Here is a 24,898-nt window from a genome sequence, read left to right as displayed (position 1 = left end):
ACCCCGGTATACCACATCGCTCCAATTCACTCTATTCCTTGCCCTCCTTTCACCCTCCTGCATGTTCAGGCCCCGATCACACAAAATCTTTTTCACTCCATCTTTCCACCTCCAATTTGGTCTCCCTCTTCTCCTCGTTCCCTCCACCTCCGACACATATATTCTCTTGGTCAATCTTTCCTCACTCATTCTCTCCATGTGCCCGAACCATTTCAAAACACCCTCTTCTGCTCTCTCAACCACGCTCTTTTTATTTCCACACATCTCTCTTACCCTTACGTTACTTACTCGATCAAACCACCTCACACCGCACATTGTCCTCAAACATCTCATTTCCAGCACATCCATCCTCCTGCGCACAACTCTATCCATAGCCCACGCCTCGCAACCATACAACATTGTTGGAACCACTATTCCTTCAAACATACCCATTTTTGCTTTCCGAGATAATGTTCTCGACTTCCACACATTCTTCAAGTCTCCCAGAATTTTCGCCCCCTCACCCACCCTATGATCCATGGTTCCATCCGCTGCCAGATCCACTCCCAGATATCTAAAACACTTCACTTCCTCCAGTTTTTCTCCATTCAAACTCACCTCCCAATTGACTTGACCCTCAACCCTACTGTACCTAATAACCTTGCTCTTATTCACATTTACTCTTAACTTTCTTCTTTCACACACTTTACCAAACTCAGTCACCAGCTTCTGCAGTTTCTCACATGAATCAGCCACCAGTGCTGTATCATCAGCGAACAACAACTGACTCACTTCCCAAGCTCTCTCATCCCCAACAGACTTCATACTTGCCCCTCTTTCCAAAACTCTTGCATTCACCTCCCTAACAACCCCATCCATAAACAAATTAAACAACCATGGAGACATCACACACCCCTGCCGCAAACCTACATTCACTGAGAACCAATCACTTTCCTCTCTTCCTACACGTACACATGCCTTACATCCTCGATAAAAACTTTTCACTGCTTCTAACAACTTTCCTCCCACACCATATATTCTTAATACCTTCCACAGAGCATCTCTATCAACTCTATCATATGCCTTCTCTCTCTCTCTCTCTCTCTCTCTCTCTATATATATATATATATATATATATATATATATATATATATATATTTTTTTTTTTTTTTTTTTTTTTTTTTTTTTTTTTTTTTTTTTTATACTTTGTCGCTGTCTCCCGCGTATTGCGAGGTAGCGCAAGGAAACAGACGAAAGAAATGGCCCAACTCCCCCCATACACATGTACATACACACGTCCACACACACAAATATACATACCTACACAGCTTTCCATGGTTTACCCCGGACGCTTCACATGCCTTGATTCAATCCACTGACAGCACGTCAACCCCTGTATACCACATCGCTCCAATTCACTCTATTCCTTGCCCTCCTTTCACCCTCCTGCATGTTCAGGCCCCGATCACACAAAATCTTTTTCACTCCATCTTTCCACCTCCAATTTGGTCTCCCTCTTCTCCTCGTTCCCTCCACCTCCGACACATATATCCTCTTGGTCAATCTTTCCTCACTCATTCTCTCCATGTGCCCAAACCATTTTAAAACACTCTCTTCTGCTCTCTCAACCACGCTCTTTTTATTTCCACACATCTCTCTTACCCTTACGTTACTTACTCGATCAAACCACCTCACACCACACATTGTCCTCAAACATCTCATTTCCAGCACATCCATCCTCCTGCGCACAACTCTATCCATAGCCCACGCCTCGCAACCATACAACATTGTTGGAACTACTATTCCTTCAAACATACCCATTTTTGCTTTCCGGGATAATGTTCTCGACTTCCACACATTTTTCAAGGCTCCCAAAATTTTCGCCCCCTCCCCCACCCTATGATCCACTTCCGCTTCCATGGTTCCATCCGCTGACAGATCCACTCCCAGATATCTAAAACACTTCACTTCCTCCAGTTTTTCACCATTCAAACTCACCTCCCAATTGACTTGACCCTCAGTCCTACTGTACCTAATAACCTTGCTCTTATTCACATTTACTCTTAACTTTCTTCTTCCACACACTTTACCAAACTCCGTCACCAGCTTCTGCAGTTTCTCACATATATATATATATATATATATATATATATATATATATATATATATATATATATATATATATATATATATATATATATATATATATATATATATATATATATATGTATATATATATGTTGGTTTGCGGCAGGGGTGCGTGATGTCTCTGTGGTTGTTTAATTTGTTTATGGATGCGGTTGTTAGGGAAGTGAATATAAGAGTTTTGGAAAGAGGGGCAAGTATGCAGTCTGTTGTGGACGAGGGAGCTTGGGAAGTGAGTCACTTGTTGTTCGCTGATGATACAGCGCTGGTGGCTGATTCGGGTAAGACTCTGCAGAAGCTGGTGACTGAGTTTGGTAAAGTGTGTGAAAGAAGAAAGTTGAGAGTAAATGTGAATAAGAGCAAGGTTATTAGGTACAGTAGGTTTGAGGGACACGTCAATCGGGAGGTAAGTTTGAATGTATAAAAACTGGAGGAAGTGAAGTGTTTTAGGTACCTGGGAGTGGATTTGGCAGCGGATGGAACCATGGAAGCGGAAGTGAATCATAGGGTGGGTGAGGGGGCGAAAGTTCTGGGAGCAAGGCATGGGCTATGTGATTGGGCTATCACATGTTTACCAAATCGCGTCCTAGCTTCGTCTCTTCGATTTATCTCTTGTGTCTCCCCTAATGATGTGATTATTACACGAAAGTGCACTTGGGAACTTTTCGTGTTACATTTTCCCCGTGGACTCATAGGAATATTTATATATATATATATATATATATATATATATATATATATATATATATATATATATATATATATATATATATATATATATATATATATATATATATATTTTCAAACTATTCGCCATTTCCCGCATCAGCAAGGTAGCGTTAAGAACAGAGGACTGGACCTCTGAGGGAACATCCTCACCTGGCCCCCTTCTCTGTTCCTTTTTTTGGAAAATCAAAAAAAAAGAAAAAAAAAACAAGAGGGGAGGATTTCCAGCCCCCCGCTCCCTCCCCTTTTAGTCGCCTTCTACGACACGCAGGGAATACGTGGGAAGTATTCTTTCTCCCCTATCCCCAGGGATAATTATATATATATATATATATATATATATATATATATATATATATATATATATATATATATATATATATATATATATATATATATATATGTATATATATATATATATATATATATATATATATATATATATATATATATATATATATATATATATATATATATATTATCCCTGGGGATAGGGGATTAAGAATACTTTCCACGTATTCCCTGCGTGTCGTAAAAGGCGACTAAAAGGGGAGGGAGCGGGGGACTGGAAATCCTCCCCTATCTTTTTTTTTTTAAATTTTCCAAAAGAAGGAACAGAGGGGGCCAGGTGAGGATATTCCAAAAAAGGCCCAGTCCTCTGTTCCTAATGCTACCTCGCTAACGCGGGAAATGGCGAATAGTTTAAAAAAAAAAAAAAAAAAAAAAATATATATATATATATATATATATATATATATATATATATATATATATATATATATACATATATATATAACGTAATGACATGGCCTTCATTAGTTTATTCAACTGCCAGTCCGTCGCAGCTAAAGTAAACTAAGTGCTAAAAGTCAGCGTTTTTCCAGTCAAAGACGCTGAATACGAAAAAAATTAAATAAAACCTTGGTAATTCCCAACTGGCACCGTACTACAGGGAGGAAGCAGTACACTGGTAGCGCCTCCCGGCTATTGAACTTTCTCTACTATCAGAGAATGTTTTGAATTTGCGTCCTTAGTCATACAGTTCCACTTATCCACCTCTCATACTGGCCGTGTTTGAAAGACCTATTCAAACTCTGACGTATGTAGTCCACTGAAACTATACTGAATCATCTTTACCAATTGCCTCTAGTAAAAGTGCTCTCCATTACAAATGACTTGGCCCCATCTACGGTGAAATTAGCCTAAAGCTTCATCGTGGAGTCCACAGTAAACTTTTTTTATGCTAAGAATTGAATTACCATTGGTTTCTGACGATCTAACAAACTCCACATACTCCACCAATCTCTAAACACTTAACAGCACAACACAGAGTCCTCGCTCGTCTGGTGACTTCAGTCTGTCAAGATTGCCATATCTCGTATCAGACACTTCAGACACCCTCACGTGATGTCATCCTCCCATCACAATATCACCAACCTCGTTGAACGCTCCCTTCACGACTTGAATGACCTCGTTGAACATTCCCTTCACGTAATCAGTGACCTCACTCAATATTCTCCTCACGGCATCAATGATCTCGTTCATCATGATCTAGTTCATCATGATCACGTTCATCGTGATCTCGTTCATCAGTGATCCCGTTCATCATGATCTCGTTCATCATGATCTCGTTCATCATGATCTCATACATCATGATCACGTTCATCATGATCTCGTTCATCATGATCACGTTCATCATGATCTCGTTCATCATGATCTCGTTCATCAGTGATCCCGTTCATCATGATCTCGTTCATCATGATCACGTTCATCGTGATCTCGTTCATCAGTGATCCCGTTCATCATGATCTCGTTCATCATGATCTCGTTCATCATGATCTCATACATCATGATCACGTTCATCATGATCTCGTTCATCATGATCACGTTCATCATGATCTCGTTCATCATGATCTCGTTCATCATGATCTCGTTCATCATGATCTCGTTCATCATGATCCCGTTCATCATGATCTCGTTCATCATGATCACGTTCATCATGATCACGTTCATCATGATCTCGTTCATCATGATCTCATTCATCATGATCTCGTTCATCATGATCTCGTTCATCATGATCTCGTTCATCAGTGATCACGTTCATCATGATCCCGTTCATCATGATCTCATACATCATGATCTCGTTCATCATGATCTCGTTCACCAGTGATCACGTTCATCATGATCTCGTTCATCATGATCTCATACATCATGATCTCGTTCATCATGATCTCGTTCATCATGATCTCGTTCATCAGTGATCTCGTTCATCATGATCACGTTCATCATGATCTCGTTCATCAGTGATCTCGTTCATCAGTGATCACGTTCATCATGATCTCGTTCATCATGATCTCATACATCATGATCTCGTTCATCATGATCTCGTTCATCAGTGATCTCGTTATTCATGATCTCATACATCATGATCTCGTTCATCATGATCTCGTTCATCAGTGATCTCGTTCATCATGATCACGTTCATCATGATCACGTTCATCAGTGATCACGTTCATCATGATCTCGTTCATCATGATCTCATACATCATGATCTCGTTCATCATGATCTCGTTCATCAGTGATTTCGTTCATCATGATCACGTTCATCATGATCTCGTTCATCATGATCTCGTTCATCAGTGATCTCGTTCATCATGATCACGTTCATCATGATCTCGTTCATCAGTGATCTCGTTCATCAGTGATCACGTTCATCATGATCTCGTTCATCATGATCTCGTTCATTAGTGATCCCGTTCATCATGATCTCGTTCATCAGTGATCACGTTCATCATGACCTCATACATCATGATCTCGTTCATCATGATCTCGTTCATCATGATCCCGTTCATCATGATCTCGTTCATCATGATCTCGTTCATCATGATCTCGTTCATCATGATCTCGTTCATCATGATCCCGTTCATCATGATCTCGTTCATCATGATCTCGTTCATCATGATCTCGTTCATCATGATCCCGTTCATCATGATCTCGTTCATCATGATCTCGTTCATCAGTGATCACGTTCATCATGATCTCGTTCATCATGATCTCGTTCATCAGTGATCACGTTCATCATGATCTCGTTCATCATGATCTCGTTCATCAGTGATCACGTTCATCATGATCTCGTTCATCATGATCACGTTCATCATGATCTCGTTCATCATGATCTCGTTCATCAGTGATCACGTTCATCATGATCTCGTTCATCATGATCTCGTTCATCATGATCTCGTTCATCATGATCTCGTTCATCATGATCTCGTTCATCATGATCTCGTTCATCATGATCTCGTTCATCAGTGATCACGTTCATCATGATCTCGTTCATCAGTGATCACGTTCATCATGATCTCGTTCATCATGATCTCGTTCATCAGTGATCACGTTCACCATGAGCTCGTTCATCAGTGATCACGTTCATCATGAGATCGTTCATCAGTGATCACGTTCATCATGATCTCGTTCATCAGTGATCACGTTCATCATGAGCTCGTTCATCATGATCTCGTTCATCAGTGATCACGTTCATCATGATCTCGTTCATCAGTGATCATGTTCATCATGCGCTCGTTCATCAGTGATCACGTTCATCATGATCTCGTTCATCAGTGATCACGTTCATCATGATCTCGTTATCAGTGATCACGTTCATCATGAGCTCGTTCATCATGATCTCGTTCATCAGTGATCACGTTCATCATGATCTTGTTCATCATGATCTCGTTCATCAGTGATCACGTTCACCATGAGCTCGTTCATCAGTGATCACGTTCATCATGATCTCGTTCATCAGTGATCACGTTCATCATGAGCTCGTTCATCATGATCTCGTTCATCAGTGATCACGTTCATCATGATCTCGTTCATCAGTGATCACGTTCATCATGATCTCGTTCATCAGTGATCACGTTCATCATGATCTCGTTCATCAGTGATCACGTTCATCATGATCTCGTTCATCATGATCTCGTTCGAACATTTTCAAGCCACATAAAACAAACACACACATCCCGTCAGCTTCCCCATCAGATAACAGCATTGATATCTGAGAGGCCAGTACACCTCCCGCCCTGTCATCACACACACACACACATCAAACACCTTGACACAGGCACATACAAGTTCAGTAACTGCGGAGGTGGAAAAGAAAATGATAATGAGAATGAAGTCAGCAGCATATTACAGCTGAAGATCACCTCCAGGTTGGCGCAAGGGACCTGGCAGCTAAAGAATGGATGTGAGCGAATGAGGCCTTTGGTCTGGCGCTCTCTGGCTAACGCGGGAAACTCCAAACGAGAATGGGGAATATATACATACATACATATATATATATATATATATATATATATATATATATATATATATATATGGTACCACCGTGATGTTACCCGTTCGTTTACACCCAGAAAAACTATGTACCCAGAGGGTATAAACACTTTGATAAGAAGGAACACAGACGACTCCCCAGCGACGGGGTGATGGGCCAGAGGACCAAGATAGGCAGAGAAGAAAACAACATAGTACCTGGAGGGCCATTAGTGGTGTTTCAAAGATACGTATGAAGAGGAGGCTAGGCCTCGTGAGGGTCAAATTCCCTTCCCAGATGTACACACAAGTGATCAAAACAGACGTATATACAGGCACAAACATTCACACAGACAGACACATGCACATAGAGAAACAAATTCACTTGCCCTCCTGAGTGTAGTGGTCAGCTTGGTAAGTCTCGAACCTCACGGGCCAGTGTTCAAGTCGTACTTTTAACTTTCATCCACGGTCGGATAGCCTTCACAAAAAAAATCCCCATATTCTCTGTGTTGAATTTCAAACTTCTTATGTTTCGTGACACAGGAGATCAACTTGACTTTACATTATTTCCAAGTCGCCTCGTCCACTTCATGTGAATACATCGTTTATATTACATCTCGTATAAAAGTTCAAGAAGCACATACTTTGTCTAATGCTCTGCCACAAGTAAACAAATCCTTCCAAAATTTTGTGAGCCGTGATGTCTTAGCCTTCGGCCTTGAAAATGAGCGTCCTATTATCCAGCACTCATGCGTCATAGCACTTGTCAAAATATATAGATAAATATAGTGATCCTAATATGCATGTTAATGCGAATACGTTCCCCAGATTCTGGTCAGTTGGTCACCTCCACAGGAAGAACCTATGGTATAGGGATAAAGTTTCTATGCTGTACCGTTCTTGAGTTATGGTGCCGACAAGACTGTGCCCATAGTCGACGGACACACGCTGGGGTGATGGCATATTATCCCGCATGCTTTATGCTGTATGTGATAACCTCATCCAATACATCTACCACTAGGTAGCGCATTCTTTTCTCCAGTGGGCACATATTGCGTCCAATCCTCGTTAATGTCCGCATATTTCCAGATATCAATTCTTGAAGTCTAACATTTACAGTGTTTGCCAGCACGAACTATTCTGAAAGAGGACGAATAACAGAGGAGAAACACCACCTTTAGGGAAAGAAAGGGCACGCGTTCCACGGCTCTTACGACGTATTGTTGTTAAAGAGTGAGGTGGGTGGCGTGGGGGGAGAGTGTAACTGTGTCATGTCGAACTGATTGTATTAGCCTGCTACTCAGCTCACCCGACTTGATGCGTAGGAAATCGACTTGAGAGCAAATTTCACCTGCATGAACCGCCAAATTCCGTGAGATATCACGTGTTATCACTGCAATGCTTTAAAGTTATTTCGTTATACAACTGACGTATGGCAACGGAAAACATAATGTCTGCATTCGTATAAGAAACCCATAGTAGGTTCCATATCACTTACGAATTAAGGGATGTAACATCAGGGTATGAGAACAGATGTTGTGGTAAGTGTTATGTCTTCTTCACATGTTACAAATCTGATGGTGTTACTTGAAACACAATTTTACTCACCTAAACCACAATCAACAACACTCGATTTATCTTCAAGAGAAAGCAATTTAGATCCATGTTGCACACGACATGACGACTAGTTAGCTTCGTTCCACTTAATGAGTAAGGTCACTGGATGAATGGCAATAAATGACTGCCTGAATGACGACGAAATGCATTTCAACTCGACTGGAGGACTGAACATGGCCTACGTCCCCGGTGCCAGTGACGGATACTCTCTATTACCTGACTCGGGTATTCTTGTCTCCATTTTCTTTCAAAGTAGTAATGATGAGGCGTGTGCCGCTTACATGATAACATCTCGCAGGAAGTCCCTACCCGGTGATTCTGTCTATTCTTTCTCAGTTCATTACTCCTACTGCGACTGCGCACCAGATGGTGACAATCCTATCCGGATTTGCCGGACGACGGAACGTATGACGAACACGGGAGCAGATTACATTAAACTAGCATCAGATGTTGTATACTTCACTTGGTTTAATCATCTATAGTCTCATGATAATATATAATGGGGGAGATGGACGTTACTGTTACAATCTTATTAACTTCCAATATTCACGACCATATGTCATACATTCAATGTACCTCAATGAGTTTTACTCTCGAACACTTCACACAATGTTTCCTGAGACCTCATAACCAAGGCTGAATTCGTAAACTGGTGCAAGTCTGATGGCGTCGTAAAGGTTAGATTTCCTGTAGCTACACCTTCAACTCCATGGACGTTTCTTAAGTTCAGCCACAGAGACGCTTCATTTGACTGCAGGACACTTAAACTCAGTCCTGCTTATGTAAAGTTGTATCTTATATTTTTATTTCGTTTCAGTTTTCAGATCCGTCAGAAATATATAAGATGAAAGCCGGCAAGGCAGCAGGTTTGGATGGTATTGCAATGGAATTTATTAAAAAAGGGGGTGACTGTATTGTTGACTGGTTGGTAAGGTTATTTAATGTATGTATGACTCATGGTGAGGTGCCTGAGGATTGGCGGAATGCGTGCATAGTGCCATTGTATAAAGGCAAAGTGGATAAGAGTGAGTGCTCAAATTACAGAGGTACAAGTTTGTTGAGTATTCCTGGTAAATTATATGGGAGGGTATTGATTGAGAGGGTGAAGGCATGTACAGAGCATCAGATTGGGGAAGAGCAGTGTGGTTTCAGAAGTGGTAGAGGATGTGTGGATCAGGTGTTTGCTTTGAAGAATGTATGTGAGAAATACTTAGAAAAGCAAATGGATTTGTATATAGCATTTATGGATCTGGAGAAGGCATATGATAGAGTTGATAGAGATGCTCTGTGGAAGGTATTAAGAATATATGGTGTGGGAGGCAAGTTGTTAGAAGCAGTGAAAAGTTTTTATCGAGGATGTAAGGCATGTGTACGTGTAGGAAGAGAGGAAAGTGATTGGTTCTCAGTGAATGTAGATTTGCGGCAGGGGTGTGTGATGTCTCCATGGTTGTTTAATTTGTTTATGGATGGGGTTGTTAGGGAGGTGAATGCAAGAGTTTTGGAAAGAGGGGCAAGTATGAAGTCTGTTGGGGATGAGAGAGCTTGGGAAGTGAGTCAGTTCTTGTTCGCTGATGATACAGCGCTGGTGGCTGATTCATGTGAGAAACTGCAGAAGCTGGTGACTGAGTTTGGTAAAGTGTGTGAAAGAAGAAAGTTAAGAGTAAATGTGAATAAGAGCAAGATTATTAGGTACAGTAGGGTTGAGGGTCAAGTCAATTGGGAGGTGAGTTTGAATGGAGTAAAACTGGAGGAAGTGAAGTGTTTTAGATATCTGGGATTGGATCTGGCAGCGGATGGAACCATGGAAGCGGAAGTGGATCATAGGGTGGGGGAGGGGGCGAAAATTCTGGGAGCCTTGAAGAACGTGTGGAAGTCGAGAACATTATCTCGGAAAGCAAAAATGAGTATGTTTGAAGGAATAGTGGTTCCAACAATGTTGTATGGTTGCGAGGCGTGGGCTATGGATAGAGTTGTGCGCAGGAGGATGGATGTGCTGGAAATGAGATGTTTGAGGACAATGTGTGGTGTGAGGTGGTTTGATCGAGTAAGTAACGTAAGGGTAAGAGAGATGTGTGGAAATAAAAAGACGTGGTTGAGAGAGCAGAAGAGGGTGTTTTGAAATGGTTTGGGCACATGGAGAGAATGAGTGAGGAAAGATTGACCAAGAGGATATATGTGTCGGAGGTGGAGGGAACGAGGAGAAGAGGGAGACCAAATTGGAGGTGGAAAGATGGAGTGAAAAAGATTTTGTGTGATCGGGGCCTGAACAAGCAGGAGGGTGAAAGGAGGGCAAGGAATAGAGTGAATTGGAGCGATGTGGTATACCGGGGTTGACGTGCTGTCAGTGGATTGAATCAGGGCATGTGAAGCGTCTGGGGTAAACCATGGAAAGCTGTGTACGTATGTATATTTGCGTGTGTGGACGTATGTATATACATGTGTATGGGGTTGGTTTGGGCCATTTCTTTCGTCTGTTTCCTTGCGCTTCCTCGCAAACGCGGAAGACAGGGACAAAGCAAAAAAAAAAAATATATATATATATATATATATATATATATATATATATATATATATATATATATATATATATATATATATATATATATATATATATATATATATATATAATTATTATTATTATTATTTTGCTTTGTCGCTGTCTCCCGCGTTAGCGAGGTAGCGCAAGGAAACAGACGAAAGAATGGCCCAACCCGCCCAAATACACATGTATATACATACATGTCCACACACGCACAATATACATACCTATACATCTCATTGTACACATATATATACACACACAGACATATACATATATACACATGTACATAATTCATCCTGTCTGCGTTTATATGTTCCCATCGCCACCTCGCCACACATGGAATAACAACCCCCTCCCCCCTCATGTGTGCGAGGTAGCGCTAGGAAAAACACCAAAGGCCCCATTCGTTCACACTCAGTCTCTAGCTGTCATGTAATAATGCACCGAAACCACAGCTCCCTTTCCACATCCAGGCCCCACACACTTTGCATGGTTTACACCAGACGCTTCACATGCCCTGGTTCAATCCATTGACAGCACGTCGACCCCGGTATATCACATCGTTCCAATTCACTCTATTCCTTGCACGCCTTTCACCCTCCTGCATGTTTAGGCCCCGATCACTCAAAATCTTTTTCACTCCATCCTTACACCTCCAATTTGGTCTCCCACTTCTCCTCGTTCCCTCCACCTCTGACACATATATTCTCTTGGTCAATCTTTCCCCACTCATTCTCTCCATGTGACCAAACCATTTCAATACACCCTCTTCTGCTCTCTCAACCACACTCTTTTTATTTCCACACATCTCTCTCACCCTTACATTACTTACTCGATCAAACCACCTCACACCACATATTGTCCTCAAACATCTCATTTCCAGCACATCCACCCTCCTGCGCACAACTCTATTCATAGCCCACGCCTCGCAACCATACAACATCGTTGGAACCACTATTCCTTCAAACATACCCATTTTTGCTTTCCGAGATAATGTTCTCGACTTCCAAACATTCTTCAAGGCTCCTAGAATTTTCGCCCCCTCCCCCACCCTATGATCCACTTCCGCTTCCATGGTTCCATCCGCTGCCAGATCCACTCCCAGATATCTAAAACACTCCACTTCCTCCAGCTTTTCTCCATTCAAACTTACCTCCCAACTGACTTGACCCTCAACCCTACTGTGCCTAATTACCTTGCTCTTATTCACATTTACTCTTAACTTTCTTCTTTCACACACTTAACCAAACTCAGTCACCAGCTTCTGCAGTTTCTCACATGAATCAGCCACCAGCGCTGTATCATCAGCGAACAACAACTGACTCACTTCCCAAGCTTTCTCATCCACAACAGACTGCATACTTGCCTCTTTCCAAAACTCTTGCATTCACCTCCCTAACAACCCCATCCATAAACAAATTAAACAACCATGGAGACATCACACACCCCTGCCGCAAACCTACATTCACTGAGAACCAATCACTTTCCTCTCTTCCTACACGTACACATGCCTTACATCCTCGATAAAAACTTTTCACTGCTTCTAACAACTTGCCTCCCACACCATATATTCTTAAAACCTTCCACAGAGCATCTCTATCAACTCTATCATATGCCTTCTCCAGATCCATAAATGCTACATACAAATCCATTTGCTTTTCTAAGTATTTCTCACATACATTATTCAAAGCAAACACCTGATCCACACATCCTCTACCACTTCTGAAACCACACTGCTCTTCCCCAATCTGATGCTCTGTACATGCCTTCACCCTCTCAATCAATACCCTCCCATATAATTTACCAGGAGTACTCAACAAACTTATACCTCTGTAATTTGAGCACTCACTCTTATCCCCTTTGCCTTTGTACAATGGCACTATGCAAGCATACCGCCAATCCTCAGGCACCTCACCGTGAGTCATACATACATTAATTAACCTTACCAACCAGTCAATAATACAGTCACCCCCTTTTTTAATAAATTCCACTGCAATACCATCCAAACCTGCTGCTTTGCCGGCTTTCATCTTCCGTAAAGCTTTTACTACCTCTTCTCTATTTACCAAATCATTTTCCCTAACCCTCTCACTTTGCACACCACCTCGACCAAGACACCCCACATCTGCCACTCTATCATCAAACGCATTCAACAAACCTTCAAAATACTCACTCCATCTCCTTCTCACATCACCACTACTTGTTATCACCTCCCCATTAGCGCCCTTCACTGAAGTTCCCATTTGCTCCCTTGTCTTACGCACTTTATTTACCTCCTTCCAAAACATCTTTTTATTCTCCCTGAAATTTAATAATACTCTCTCACCCCAACTCTCATTTGCCCTCCTTTTCACCTCTTGCACCTTTCTCTTGACCTCCTGCATCTTTCTTTTATACCTCTCCCACTCATTTGCATTTTTTCCCTGCAAAAATCGTTCAAATGCCTCTCTCTTCTCTTTCAGTAATAATCTTACTTCTTCATCCCACCACTCACTACCTTTTCTAATCAACCCACCTCCCACGCTTCTCATGCCACAAGCATCTTTTGCGCAAGCAATCACTGCTTCCCTAAATACATCCCATTCCTCCCCCACTCCCCTTACCTCCTTTGTTCTCACCTTTTTCCATTCTGTACTCAGTCTCTCCTGGTACTTCCTCACACAAGTCTCCTTCCCAAGCTCACTTACTCTCACCACTCTCTTCACCCCAACATTCTCTCTTCTTTTCTGAAAACCCCCACAAATCTTCACCTTCGCTTCCACAAGATAATGATCAGACATCCCTCCAGTTGCACCTCTCAGCACATTAACATCCAAAAGTCTCTCTTTCGTGCGTCTATCAATTAACACGTAATCCAATAACGCTCTCTGGCCATCTCTCCTATTTACATAAGTATACTTATGTATATCTCGCTTTTTAAACCAGGTATTCCCAATCACTAGTCCTTTTTCAGCACATAAATCTACAAGCTCTTCACCATTATCCTTTACAACACTGAACACTCCATGTATACCAATTATTCCCTGAACTGCCACATTACTCACCTTTGCATTCAAATCACCCATCACTATAACCCGGTCTTGTGCATCAAAACCACTAACACACTCATTCAGCTGCTCCCAAAACACTTGCCTCTCATGATCTTTCTTCTCATGCCCAGGTGCATATGCACCAATAATCACCCATCTCTCTCCATCAACTTTCAGTTTTACCCATATCAATCTAGAATTTACTTTCTTACACTCTATCACATATTCCCACAACTCCTGATTCAGGAGTAGTGCTACTCCTTCCCTTGCTCTTGTCTTCTCACTAACCCCTGATTTTACTCCCAAGACTTTCCTAAACCACTCTTCCCCTTTACCCTTTAGCTTCGTTTCACTCAGAGCCAAAACATCCAGGTTCCTTTCCTCAAGCATACTACCTATCTCTCCTTTTTTCTCATCTTGGTTACATCCACACACATTTAGACATATATATATATATATATATATATATATATATATATATATATATATATATATATATATATATATATATATTTATATATATATTTGCCGCTGTCTCCCGCGTTTGCGAGGTTGCGCAAGGAAACAGACGAAAGAAATGGCCCAACCCACCCCCATACACATGTATATACATACGTCCACACACGCAAATATACATACCTACACAGCTTTCCATGGTTTACCCCAGACGCTTCACATGCCCTGATTCAATCCACTGACAGCACGTCAACCCCGGTATACCACATCGCTCCAATTCACTCTATTCCTTGCCCTCCTTTCACCCTCCTGCATGTTCAGGCCCCGATCACACAAAATCTTTTTCACTCCATCTTTCCACCTCCAATTTGGTCTCCCACTTCTCCTCGTTCCCTCCACCTCCGACACATATATCCTCTTGGTCAATCTTTCCTCACTCATTCTCTCCATGTGCCCAAACCATTTCAAAACACCCTCTTCTGCTCTCTCAACCACGCTCTTTTTATTTCCACACATCTCTCTTACCCTTACGTTACTTACTCTATCAAACCACCTCACACCACACATTGTCCTCAAACATCTCATTTCCAGCACATCCATCCTCCTGCGCACCACTCTATCCATAGCCCACGCCTCGCAACCATACAACATTGTTGGAACCACTATTCCTTCAAACATACCCATTTTTGCTTTCCGAGATAATGTTCTCGACTTCCACACATTCTTCAAGGCTCCCAGAATTTTCGCCCCCTCCCCCACCCTATGATCCACTTCCGCTTCCATGGTTCCATCCGCTGCCAGATCCACTCCCAGATATCTAAAACACTTCACTTCCTCCAGTTTTTCTCCATTCAAACTCACCTCCCAATTGACTTGACCCTCAACCCTACTGTACCTAATAACCTTGCTCTTATTCATATTTACTCTTAACTTTCTTCTTTCACACACTTTACCAAACTCAGTCACCAGCTTCTGCAGTTTCTCACATGAATCAGCCACCAGCGCTGTATCATCAGCGAACAACAACTGACTCACTTCCCAAGCTCTCTCATCCCCAACAGACTTCATACTTGCCCCTCTTTCCAAAACTCTTGCATTCACCTCCCTAACAACCCCATCCATAAACAAATCAAACAACCATGGAGACATCACACACCCCTGCCGCAAACCTACATTCACTGAGAACCAATCACTTTCCTCTCTTCCTACACGTACACATGCCTTACATCCTCGATGAAAACTTTTCACTGCTTCTAACAACTTGCCTCCCACACCATATATTCTTAATACCTTCCACAGAGCATCTCTATCAACTCTATCATATGCCTTCTCCAGATCCATAAATGCAGCAGGTTTGGATGGCATTGCAGTGGAATTTATTAAAAAAGGGGGTGACTGTATTGTTGACTGGTTGGTAAGGTTATTTAATGTATGTATGACTCATGGTGAGGTGCCTGAGGATTGGCGGAATGCGTGCATAGTGCCATTGTACAAAGGCAAAGGGGATAAGAGTGAGTGCTCAAATTACAGAGGTATAAGTTTGTTGAGTATTCCTGGTAAATTATATGGGAGGGTATTGATTGAGAGGGTGAAGGCATGTACAGAGCATCAGATTGGGGAAGAGCAGTGTGGTTTCAGAAGTGGTAGAGGATGAGTGGATCAGGTGTTTGCTTTGAAGAATGTATGTGAGAAATACTTAGAAAAGCAAATGGATATATATATATATATATATATATACGAATAAAGTGTATATGAACGCGCACCTTCATAGAACATACAAAGCTACAACAGCCAGGATCGAACCTGGGACCCCTTGTGCAAGAGGCAGGCATGCTAACCGCTAGGCTAAGGGACTGTATAATAGGAAACAACTATTCGAAATACTAAGTACTCGAATACCCATCGTCTCACAATGGTGAGCAACGGGGTCTATCGGTTGTTTCCGAACAGAACACATAGCCAGCTGATAGCGTTTTACCGAACCTGACTGTACAACGCGGAGTTATATGAATACGAATAAAGTGTATATGAACGCGCACCTTCATAGAACATACAAAGCTCCAACAGCCAGGATCGAACCTGGGACCCCTTGTGCAAGAGGCAGGCAGGTTCGATCCTGGCTGTTGGAGCTTTGTATGTTCTTTGAAGGTGCGCGTTCATATACACTTTATTCGTATTCATATAACTCCGCGTTGTACAGTTAGGTTCGGTAAAACGCTATCAGCTGGCTATGTGTTCTGTTCGGAAACAACCGATAGACCCCGTTGCTCACCATTGTGAGACGAAGGGTATTCGAGTACTTAGTATTTCGAATAGTTGTTTCCTATTATACAGTCCCTTAGCCTAGCGGTCAGCATGCCTGCCTCTTGCACAAGGGGTCCCAGGTTCGATCCTGGCTGTTGGAGCTTTGTATGCTCAATGAAGGTGCGCGTTCATATACACTTTATTCGTATTCATATAACTCCGCGTTGTACAGTCAGGTTCGGTAAAACGCTATCAGCTGGCTATGTGTTCTGTTCGGAAACAACCGATAGACCCCGTTGCTCACCATTGTGAGACGAAGGGTATTCGCGTACTTAGTATTTCGAATAGTTGTTTCCTATTATACAGTCCCTTAGCCTAGCGGTTAGCATGCCTGCCTCTTGCACAAGGGGTCCCAGGTTCGATCCTGGCTGTTGGAGCTTTGTATGTTATATATATATATATATATACATATATATATATAACACCAGATATCCACATCTTTTGTTGCAAACTAACGCAGATAATTCATTAGTCTGTCAGTACTGAATTTCTGCCCGATTTTACGTAACTAAGAAATACCGAGACATTTGGCTTCTCCGTGTGAGTATGACTACCCAGCCACCTATCACATCGTTGTTATAATAACTTACCCAAGTTGATATCAAAGATACCTTATCTTAGCATGACTTTGCATCGAAAGTATTTGCTTCCATATTCTAGCTGTAAGCTCTACGTCTATTGTATTTACTTACTGCAATTTCGTCATTTATGCATGGTGCTTGCGGATCATCATTCAATGGTGGGAGCGAAACTGAGTATTTTGTCGTATATATATTTCGCGGCCACACTCGTTAATCATACTTGGTGTCTATGGAGTGGACGGAGTTTTAATACTCTCATTTCAATCCTCCTACAGAAAGAGTGTTCAACACGAGAAATTGTATGATGGGCATGGGAATCCAAGCCTATGGGCGCAGCACAAGCCAAAGGATACGATTCGAAGTGGTCAGCCCTTACACAGCGCGAGCAGGATTTTCATACACATACGATCGAGTTCAGACTGGGTTCGACCTACTAGGTTCCTTAAAGTAACGTTACAGAACGTCCCGCTCACGCTATTCCTCCCTTTTACCAACTGTTGCCGTTGAAAACACGCTCACGGATTATCATCCTCTGCCTAGAAACACGATCAGTCTATGATGATGTTATTATTTCTGAACACATCCCGCTATCACCTTTATCATCTATGCTGACCTCATACTTAAGCTAAATGAAACAAATTTTGGATAATAGCTTCCGAGAGGTGGGTGCAATTTTATGTTCCCCCACAGATAGGCAGCCTACGCAACACTCAGCAAGCTGGTGTGTCGCATAATTATTATCATCTGGCCGTTGGCAACTCATGAGTACGTCACCTTGATAACTGTTTACCTACGTAGAACTCGAAGCTTTGCAGCTCTCTACCCTCCCGTGTCTCTCCTAATAACTTACGACCTGGTACGTTTTGAAATACAAGTCTTTCACTTCCTCCAAAATTAGTAAATGCTTTCTCCTGTCTCTTCCTTTTCCCCTTCATAATATTTTCTACATTTCAAACAAGGCCTGACCTTGATGTGGTGTACGTAAGTCCATGACTGGAGGCTTTAATGTAAAGAAAACGAAAGTAATCCACAATGAGTTCGTCTCCTTGGCCAGCAAGAGAAAGGTGAGGATGAAGCAACTCACAGTAGTAGATTGGGTAGGTCTTCTTGCTAACGTTGTCGTCCAAGTAGGTGATGCCGATGCTGTAGAAGAGGCTGATGGCTATGCCCACAAAGAACTGCGAGACGAAGAAGAGGATGACAGGTCCCGTGTAGGATCCTAAGATACTGTCCTCATCCTCGCAAGATTCTTTCGCGTCGCTAAAACACACTTCAACTTCCTCTGAAAATTCCGGTGGTTGAGAGTCTGGGTTGCGTCTGGACCAATGTCGTGATATTTGAAGATTAAGATTACTCAGTACATCTTATCATTAAGAGTACTCAGTACATTTTGTTAAGTATATCAAAAGAGACAAACATTAGAGAAAAAATAGAGGTTCATAGGTTATGTTCCTCTATAAATCTAGTGATAGTGAGGCCTGAGTTCACAAATGTACTATTCCATCAAAAGCACTTCAAGCAGAATGATAAACTGAAACCCTGATCAAAAGGACACCACTTAATTTGGGTTCACCAACATTATTGACGTTCCTAAGTAAATTTCATTGCCTTGAAGGTAATCTACGAAACGTTCCAGCCTTAACTTATCCATTGGACCAAAGTGTTGCAGTCTGTCGTTAAAGCTAACCAGTTATTGACTGGTGTCAATATGAGATATGATCAGAATCGGTTGATCTTACTTACTTCCTTTCGTCATGGCGTTAGTTGCATTCGAGAGGAGGCTTTTCAGGCCGCCTGAGGTCGACTCGACGATGTCTATGGCGTCCTGGCCCGGGCCGTACACGAAGTGAGGGATGGCGGCGGTGAAGCAGGAGGCAGCCGCGCACAGCATCCCGAACCCTAGCCACTGTGGACGGTGGCCGTAGTTGCCGTAGTAGCCCAGCAGTATGGCCAGGATCACCTGCGAGATGTCATTACCAGCCAGCATTGTCCCTGGCGGCATATAATGGTGAAACATTATCATAATCACTGTTGATTATGATGAGTTTATTATCACAATTAATAATAATAATAATAATAATAATAATAATAATAATAATAATAATAATAATAACAATAACAATAATGAATTGTTTGCTTTTCTTTCACTGCTTGCCTGGCGGCAGTTCAGTGGCTGTCAAGTTTCACTCTTATCGCCCAAGATGCCGTATTCTTTCCGCCTCACCCACGCGTTGGTTGCTGCTAGTTTTCAGTCGACATAAGAGAGAGAGAAAGATATATATATATATATATATATATATATATATATATATATATATATATATATATATATATGTTGGTTGTGAAGAGGGTGGTGAGAGTAAGTGAGCTTGGGAAGGAGACTTGTGTGAGGAAGTACCAGGAGAGACTGAGTACAGAATGGAAAAAGGTGAGAACAATGGAAGTAAGGGGAGTGGGGAAGGAATGGGATGTATTTAGGGAATCAGTGATGGATTGCGCAAAAGATGCTTGTGGCATGAGAAGAGTGGGAGGTGGGTTGATTAGAAAGGGTAGTGAGTGGTGGGATGAAGAAGTAAGAGTATTAGTGAAAGAGAAGAGAGAGGCATTTGGACGATTTTTGCAGGGAAATAATGCAACTGAGTGGGAGATGTATAAAAGAAAGAGACAGGAGGTCAAGAGAAAGGTGCAAGAGGTGAAAAAGAGGGCGAATGAGAGTTGGGGTGAGAGAGTATCATTAAATTTTAGGGAGAATAAAAAGATGTTCTGGAAGGAGGTAAATAAAGTGCGTAAGACAAGGGAGCAAATGGGAACTTCAGTGAAGGGCGCAAATGGGGAGGTGATAACAAGTAGTGGTGATGTGAGAAGGAGATGGAGTGAGTATTTTGAAGGTTTGTTGAATCTGTTTGATGATAGAGTGGCAGATATAGGGTGTTTTGGTCGAGGTGGTGTGCAAAGTAAGAGGGTTAGGGAAAATGATTTGGTAAACAGAGAAGAGGTAGTAAAAGCTTTGCGGAAGATGAAAGCCGGCAAGGCAGCAGGTTTGGATGGTATTGCAGTGGGATTTATTAAAAAAAGGGGGTGACTGTATTATTGACTGGTTGGTAAGGTTATTTAATGTATGTATGACTCATGGTGAGGTGCCTGAGGATTGGCGGAATGCGTGCATAGTGCCATTGTACAAAGGCAAAGGGGATAAGAGTGAGTGCTCAAATTACAGAGGTATAAGTTTGTTGAGTATTCCTGGTAAATTATATGGGAGGGTATTGAATGAGAGGGTGAAGGCATGTACAGAGCATCAAACTGGGGAAGAGCAGTGTGGTTTCAGAAGTGGTAGAGGATGTGTGGATCAGGTGTTTGCTTTGAAGAATGTATGTGAGAAATACTTAGAAAAGCAAATGGATTTGTGTGTAGCATTTATGGATCTGGAGAAGGCATATGATAGAGTTGATAGAGATGCTCTGTGGAAGGTATTAAGAATATATGGTGTGGGAGGCAGAGTTGTTAGAAGCAGCGGAAAGTTTTTATCAAGGATGTAAGGCATGTGTACGTGTAGGAAGAGAGGAAAGTGATTGGTTCTCAGTGAATGTAGGTTTGCGGCAGGGATGTGTGATGTCTCCATGGTTGTTAGGGAGGTGAATGCAAGAGTTTTGGAAAGAGGGGCAAGTATGAAGTCTGTTGGGGATGAGAGAGCTTGAGAAGTGAGTCAGTTGTTGTTCGCTGATGATACAGCGCTGGTGGCTGATAGATGTGAGAAACTGCAGAAGCTGGTGACTGAGTTTGGTAAAGTGTGTGAAAGAAGAAAGTTAAGAGTAAATGTGAATAAGAGCAAGGTAATTAGGTACAGTAGGGTTGAGGGTCAAGTCAATTGGGAGGTGAGTTTGAATGGAGAAAAACTGGAGGCAGTGGAGTGTTTTAGATATCTGGGAGTGGATCTGGCAGCGGATGGAACCATGGAAGCAGAAGTGGATCATAGGGTGGGGGAGGGGGCGAAAATCCTGGGAGCCTTGAAGAATGTGTGGAAGTCGAGAACATTATCTCGGAAAGCAAAAATGGGTATGTTTGAAGGAATAGTGGTTCCAACAATGTTGTATGGTTGCGAGGCGTGGGCTATGGAAAGAGTTGTGCGCAGGAGGATGGATGTGTTGGAAATGAGATGTTTGAGGACAATGTGTGGTGTGAGGTGGTTTGATCGAGTAAGTAATGTAAGGGTAAGAAAGATGTGTGGAAATAAAAAGAGCGTGGTTGAGAGAGCAGAAGAGGGTGTTTTGAAATGGTTTGGGCACATGGAGAGAATGAATGAGGAAAGATTGACCAAGAGGATATATGTGTCGGAGGTGGAGGGAACGAGGAGAAGTGGGAGACCAAATTGGAGGTGGAAAGATGGAGTGAAAAAGATTTTGTGTGATCGGGGCCTGAACAAGCAGGAGGGTGAAAGGAGGGCAAGGAATAGAGTGAATTGGATCGGTGTGGTATACCGGGGTTGACGTGCTGTCAGTGGATTGAATCAGGGCATGTGAAGCGTCTGGGGTAAACCATGGAAAGCTGTGTAGGTATGTATATTTGCGGGTGTGGACGTATGTATATACATGTGTATGGGGGTGAGTTGGGCCATTTCTTTCGTCTGTTTCCTTGCGTTACCTCGCAAACGCGGGAGACAGCGACAAAGCAAAAAAGAAAAAAAAATATATATATATGCACCTGGGCATGAGAAGAAAGATCAAGAGAGGCAAGTGTTTTGGGAGCAGCTGAATGAGTGTGTTAGTGGTTTTGATGCACGAGACCGGGTTATAGTGATGGGTGATTTGAATGCAAAGGTGAGTAATGTGGCAGTTGAGGGAATAATTGGTATACATGGGGTGTTCAGTGTTGTAAATGGAAATGGTGAAGAGCTTGTAGATTTATGTGCTGAAAAAGGACTGATGATTGGGAATACCTGGTTTAAAAAGCGAGATATACATAAGTATACTTATGTAAGTAGGAGAGATGGCCAGAGAGCGTTATTGGATTACGTGTTAATTGACAGGCGTGCGACAGAGAGACTTTTGGATGTTAATGTGCTGAGAGGTGCAACTGCAGGGATGTCTGATCATTACCTTGTGGAGGCTAAGGTGAAGATTTGTATGGGTTTTCAGAAAAGAAGAGTGAATGTTGGGGTGAAGAGGGTGGTGAGAGTAAGTGAGCTTGAGAAGGAGACCTGTGGGAGGAAGTACCAGGAGAGACTGAGTACAGAATGGAAAAAGGTGAGAACAATGGAAGTAAGGGGAGTGGGGGAGGAATGGGATGTATTTAGGGAATCATTGATGGATTGCGCAAAAGATGCTTGTGGCATGAGAAGAGTGGGAGGTGGGTTGATTAGAAAGGGTAGTGAGTGGTGGGATGAAGAAGTAAGAGTATTAGTGAAAGAGAAGAGAGAGGCATTTGGACGATTTTTGCAGGGAAAAAATGCAATTGAGTGGGAGATGTACAAAATAAAGAGACAGGAGGTCAAGAGAAAGGTGCAAGAGGTGAAAAAGAGGGCAAATGAGAGTTGGGGTGAGAGAGTATCATTAAATTTTAGGGAGAATAAAAAGATGTTCTGGAAGGAGGTAAATAAAGTGCGTAAGACAAGGGAGCAAATGGGAACTTCAGTGAAGGTCGCAAATGGGGAGGTGATAACAAGTAGTGGTGATGTGAGAAGGAGATGGAGTGAGTATTTTGAAGGTTTGTTGAATGTGTTTGATGATAGAGTGGCAGATATAGGGTGTTTTGGTCGAGGTGGTGTGCAAAGTGAGAGGGTTGGGGAAAATGATTTGGTAAACAGAGAAGAGGTAGTGAAAGCTTTGCGGAAGATGAAAGCCGGCAAGGCAGCAGGTTTGGATGGTATTGCAGTGGAATTTATTAAAAAAGGGGGTGACTGTATTGTTGACTGGTTGGTAAGGTTATTTAATGTATGTATGACTCATGGTGAGGTGCCTGAGGATTGGCGGAATGCGTGCATAGTGCCATTGTACAAAGGCAAAGGGGATAAGAGTGAGTGCTCAAATTACAGAGGTATAAGTTTGTTGAGTATTCCTGGTAAATTATATGGGAGGGTATTGATTGAGAGGGTGAAGGCATATACAGAGCATCAGATTGGGGAAGAGCAGTGTGGTTTCAGAAGTGGTAGAGGATGTGTGGATCAGGTGTTTGCTTTGAAGAATGTATGTGAGAAATACTTAGAAAAGCAAATGGATTTGTATGTAGCATTTATGGATCTGGAGAAGGCATATGATAGAGTTGATAGAGATGCTCTGTGTAAGGTATTAAGAATATATGGTGTGGGAGGAAAGTTGTTAGAAGCAGTGAAAAGTTTTTATCGAGGATGTAAGGCATGTGTACGTGTAGGAAGAGAGGAAAGTGATTGGTTCTCAGTGAATGTAGGTTTGCGGCGGGGGTGTGTGATGTCTCCATGGTTGTTTAATTTGTTTATGGATGGGGTTGTTAGGGAGGTAAATGCAAGAGTTTTGGAAAGAGGGGCAAGTATGAAGTCTGTTGGGGATGAGAGAGCTTGGGAAGTGAGTCAGTTGTTGTTCGCTGATGATACAGCGCTGGTGGCTGATTCATGTGAGAAACTGCAGAAGCTGGTGACTGAGTTTGGTAAAGTGTGTGGAAGAAGAAAGTTAAGAGTAAATGTGAATAAGAGCAAGGTTATTAGGTACAGTAGGGTTGAGGGTCAAGTCAGTTGGGAGGTGAGTTTGAATGGAGAAAAACTGGAGGAAGTGAAGTGTTTTAGATATCTGGGAGTGGATCTGGCAGCGGATGGAACCATGGAAGCGGAAGTGGATCATAGGGTGGAGGAGGGGGCGAAAATTCTGGGGGCCTTGAAGAATGTGTGGAAGTCGAGAACATTATCTCGGAAAGCAAAAATGGGTATGTTTGAAGGAATAGTGGTTCCAACAATGTTGTATGGTTGCGAGGCGTGGGCTATGGATAGAGTTGTGCGCAGGAGGATGGATGTGCTGGAAATGAGATGTTTGAGGACAATGTGTGGTGTGAGGTGGTTTGATCGAGTGAGTAACGTAAGGGTAAGAGAGATGTGTGGAAATAAAAAGAGCGTGGTTGAGAGAGCAGAAGAGGGTGTTTTGAAGTGGTTTGGGCACATGGAGAGGATGAGTGAGGAAAGATTGACCAAGAGGATATATGTGTCGGAGGTGGAGGGAACAAGGAGAAGAGGGAGACCAAAT

The 24,898-nt window shown here is 42.3% G+C and overlaps 1 protein-coding gene across 3 annotated transcripts in view; it reads right to left on the bottom strand.

Moving 5' to 3' along the window:
* Nucleotides 1–24,898, bottom strand: part of LOC139757316 (solute carrier organic anion transporter family member 74D-like) — an 89,645-nt gene that overhangs the window by 42,158 nt on the left and 22,589 nt on the right. For all 3 annotated transcript variants that reach the window (XM_071677717.1, XM_071677716.1, XM_071677718.1), the window contains 2 exons: nt 19,440–19,688; nt 18,781–18,978 (listed from right to left, as the gene is read on the bottom strand). In XM_071677717.1, coding sequence (XP_071533818.1) covers nt 18,781–18,978; nt 19,440–19,688 — 447 coding nt within the window. The remainder of the gene's footprint in view (nt 1–18,780; nt 18,979–19,439; nt 19,689–24,898) is intronic.

This window comes from Panulirus ornatus, chromosome 25, assembly GCF_036320965.1.
Source record: "Panulirus ornatus isolate Po-2019 chromosome 25, ASM3632096v1, whole genome shotgun sequence".
Classification (NCBI taxonomy): Eukaryota; Metazoa; Arthropoda; class Malacostraca; order Decapoda; family Palinuridae; genus Panulirus; species Panulirus ornatus.
Note: the sequence above shows the minus strand (reverse complement) of the source record. Positions and strands in the feature narration are given on the sequence as shown.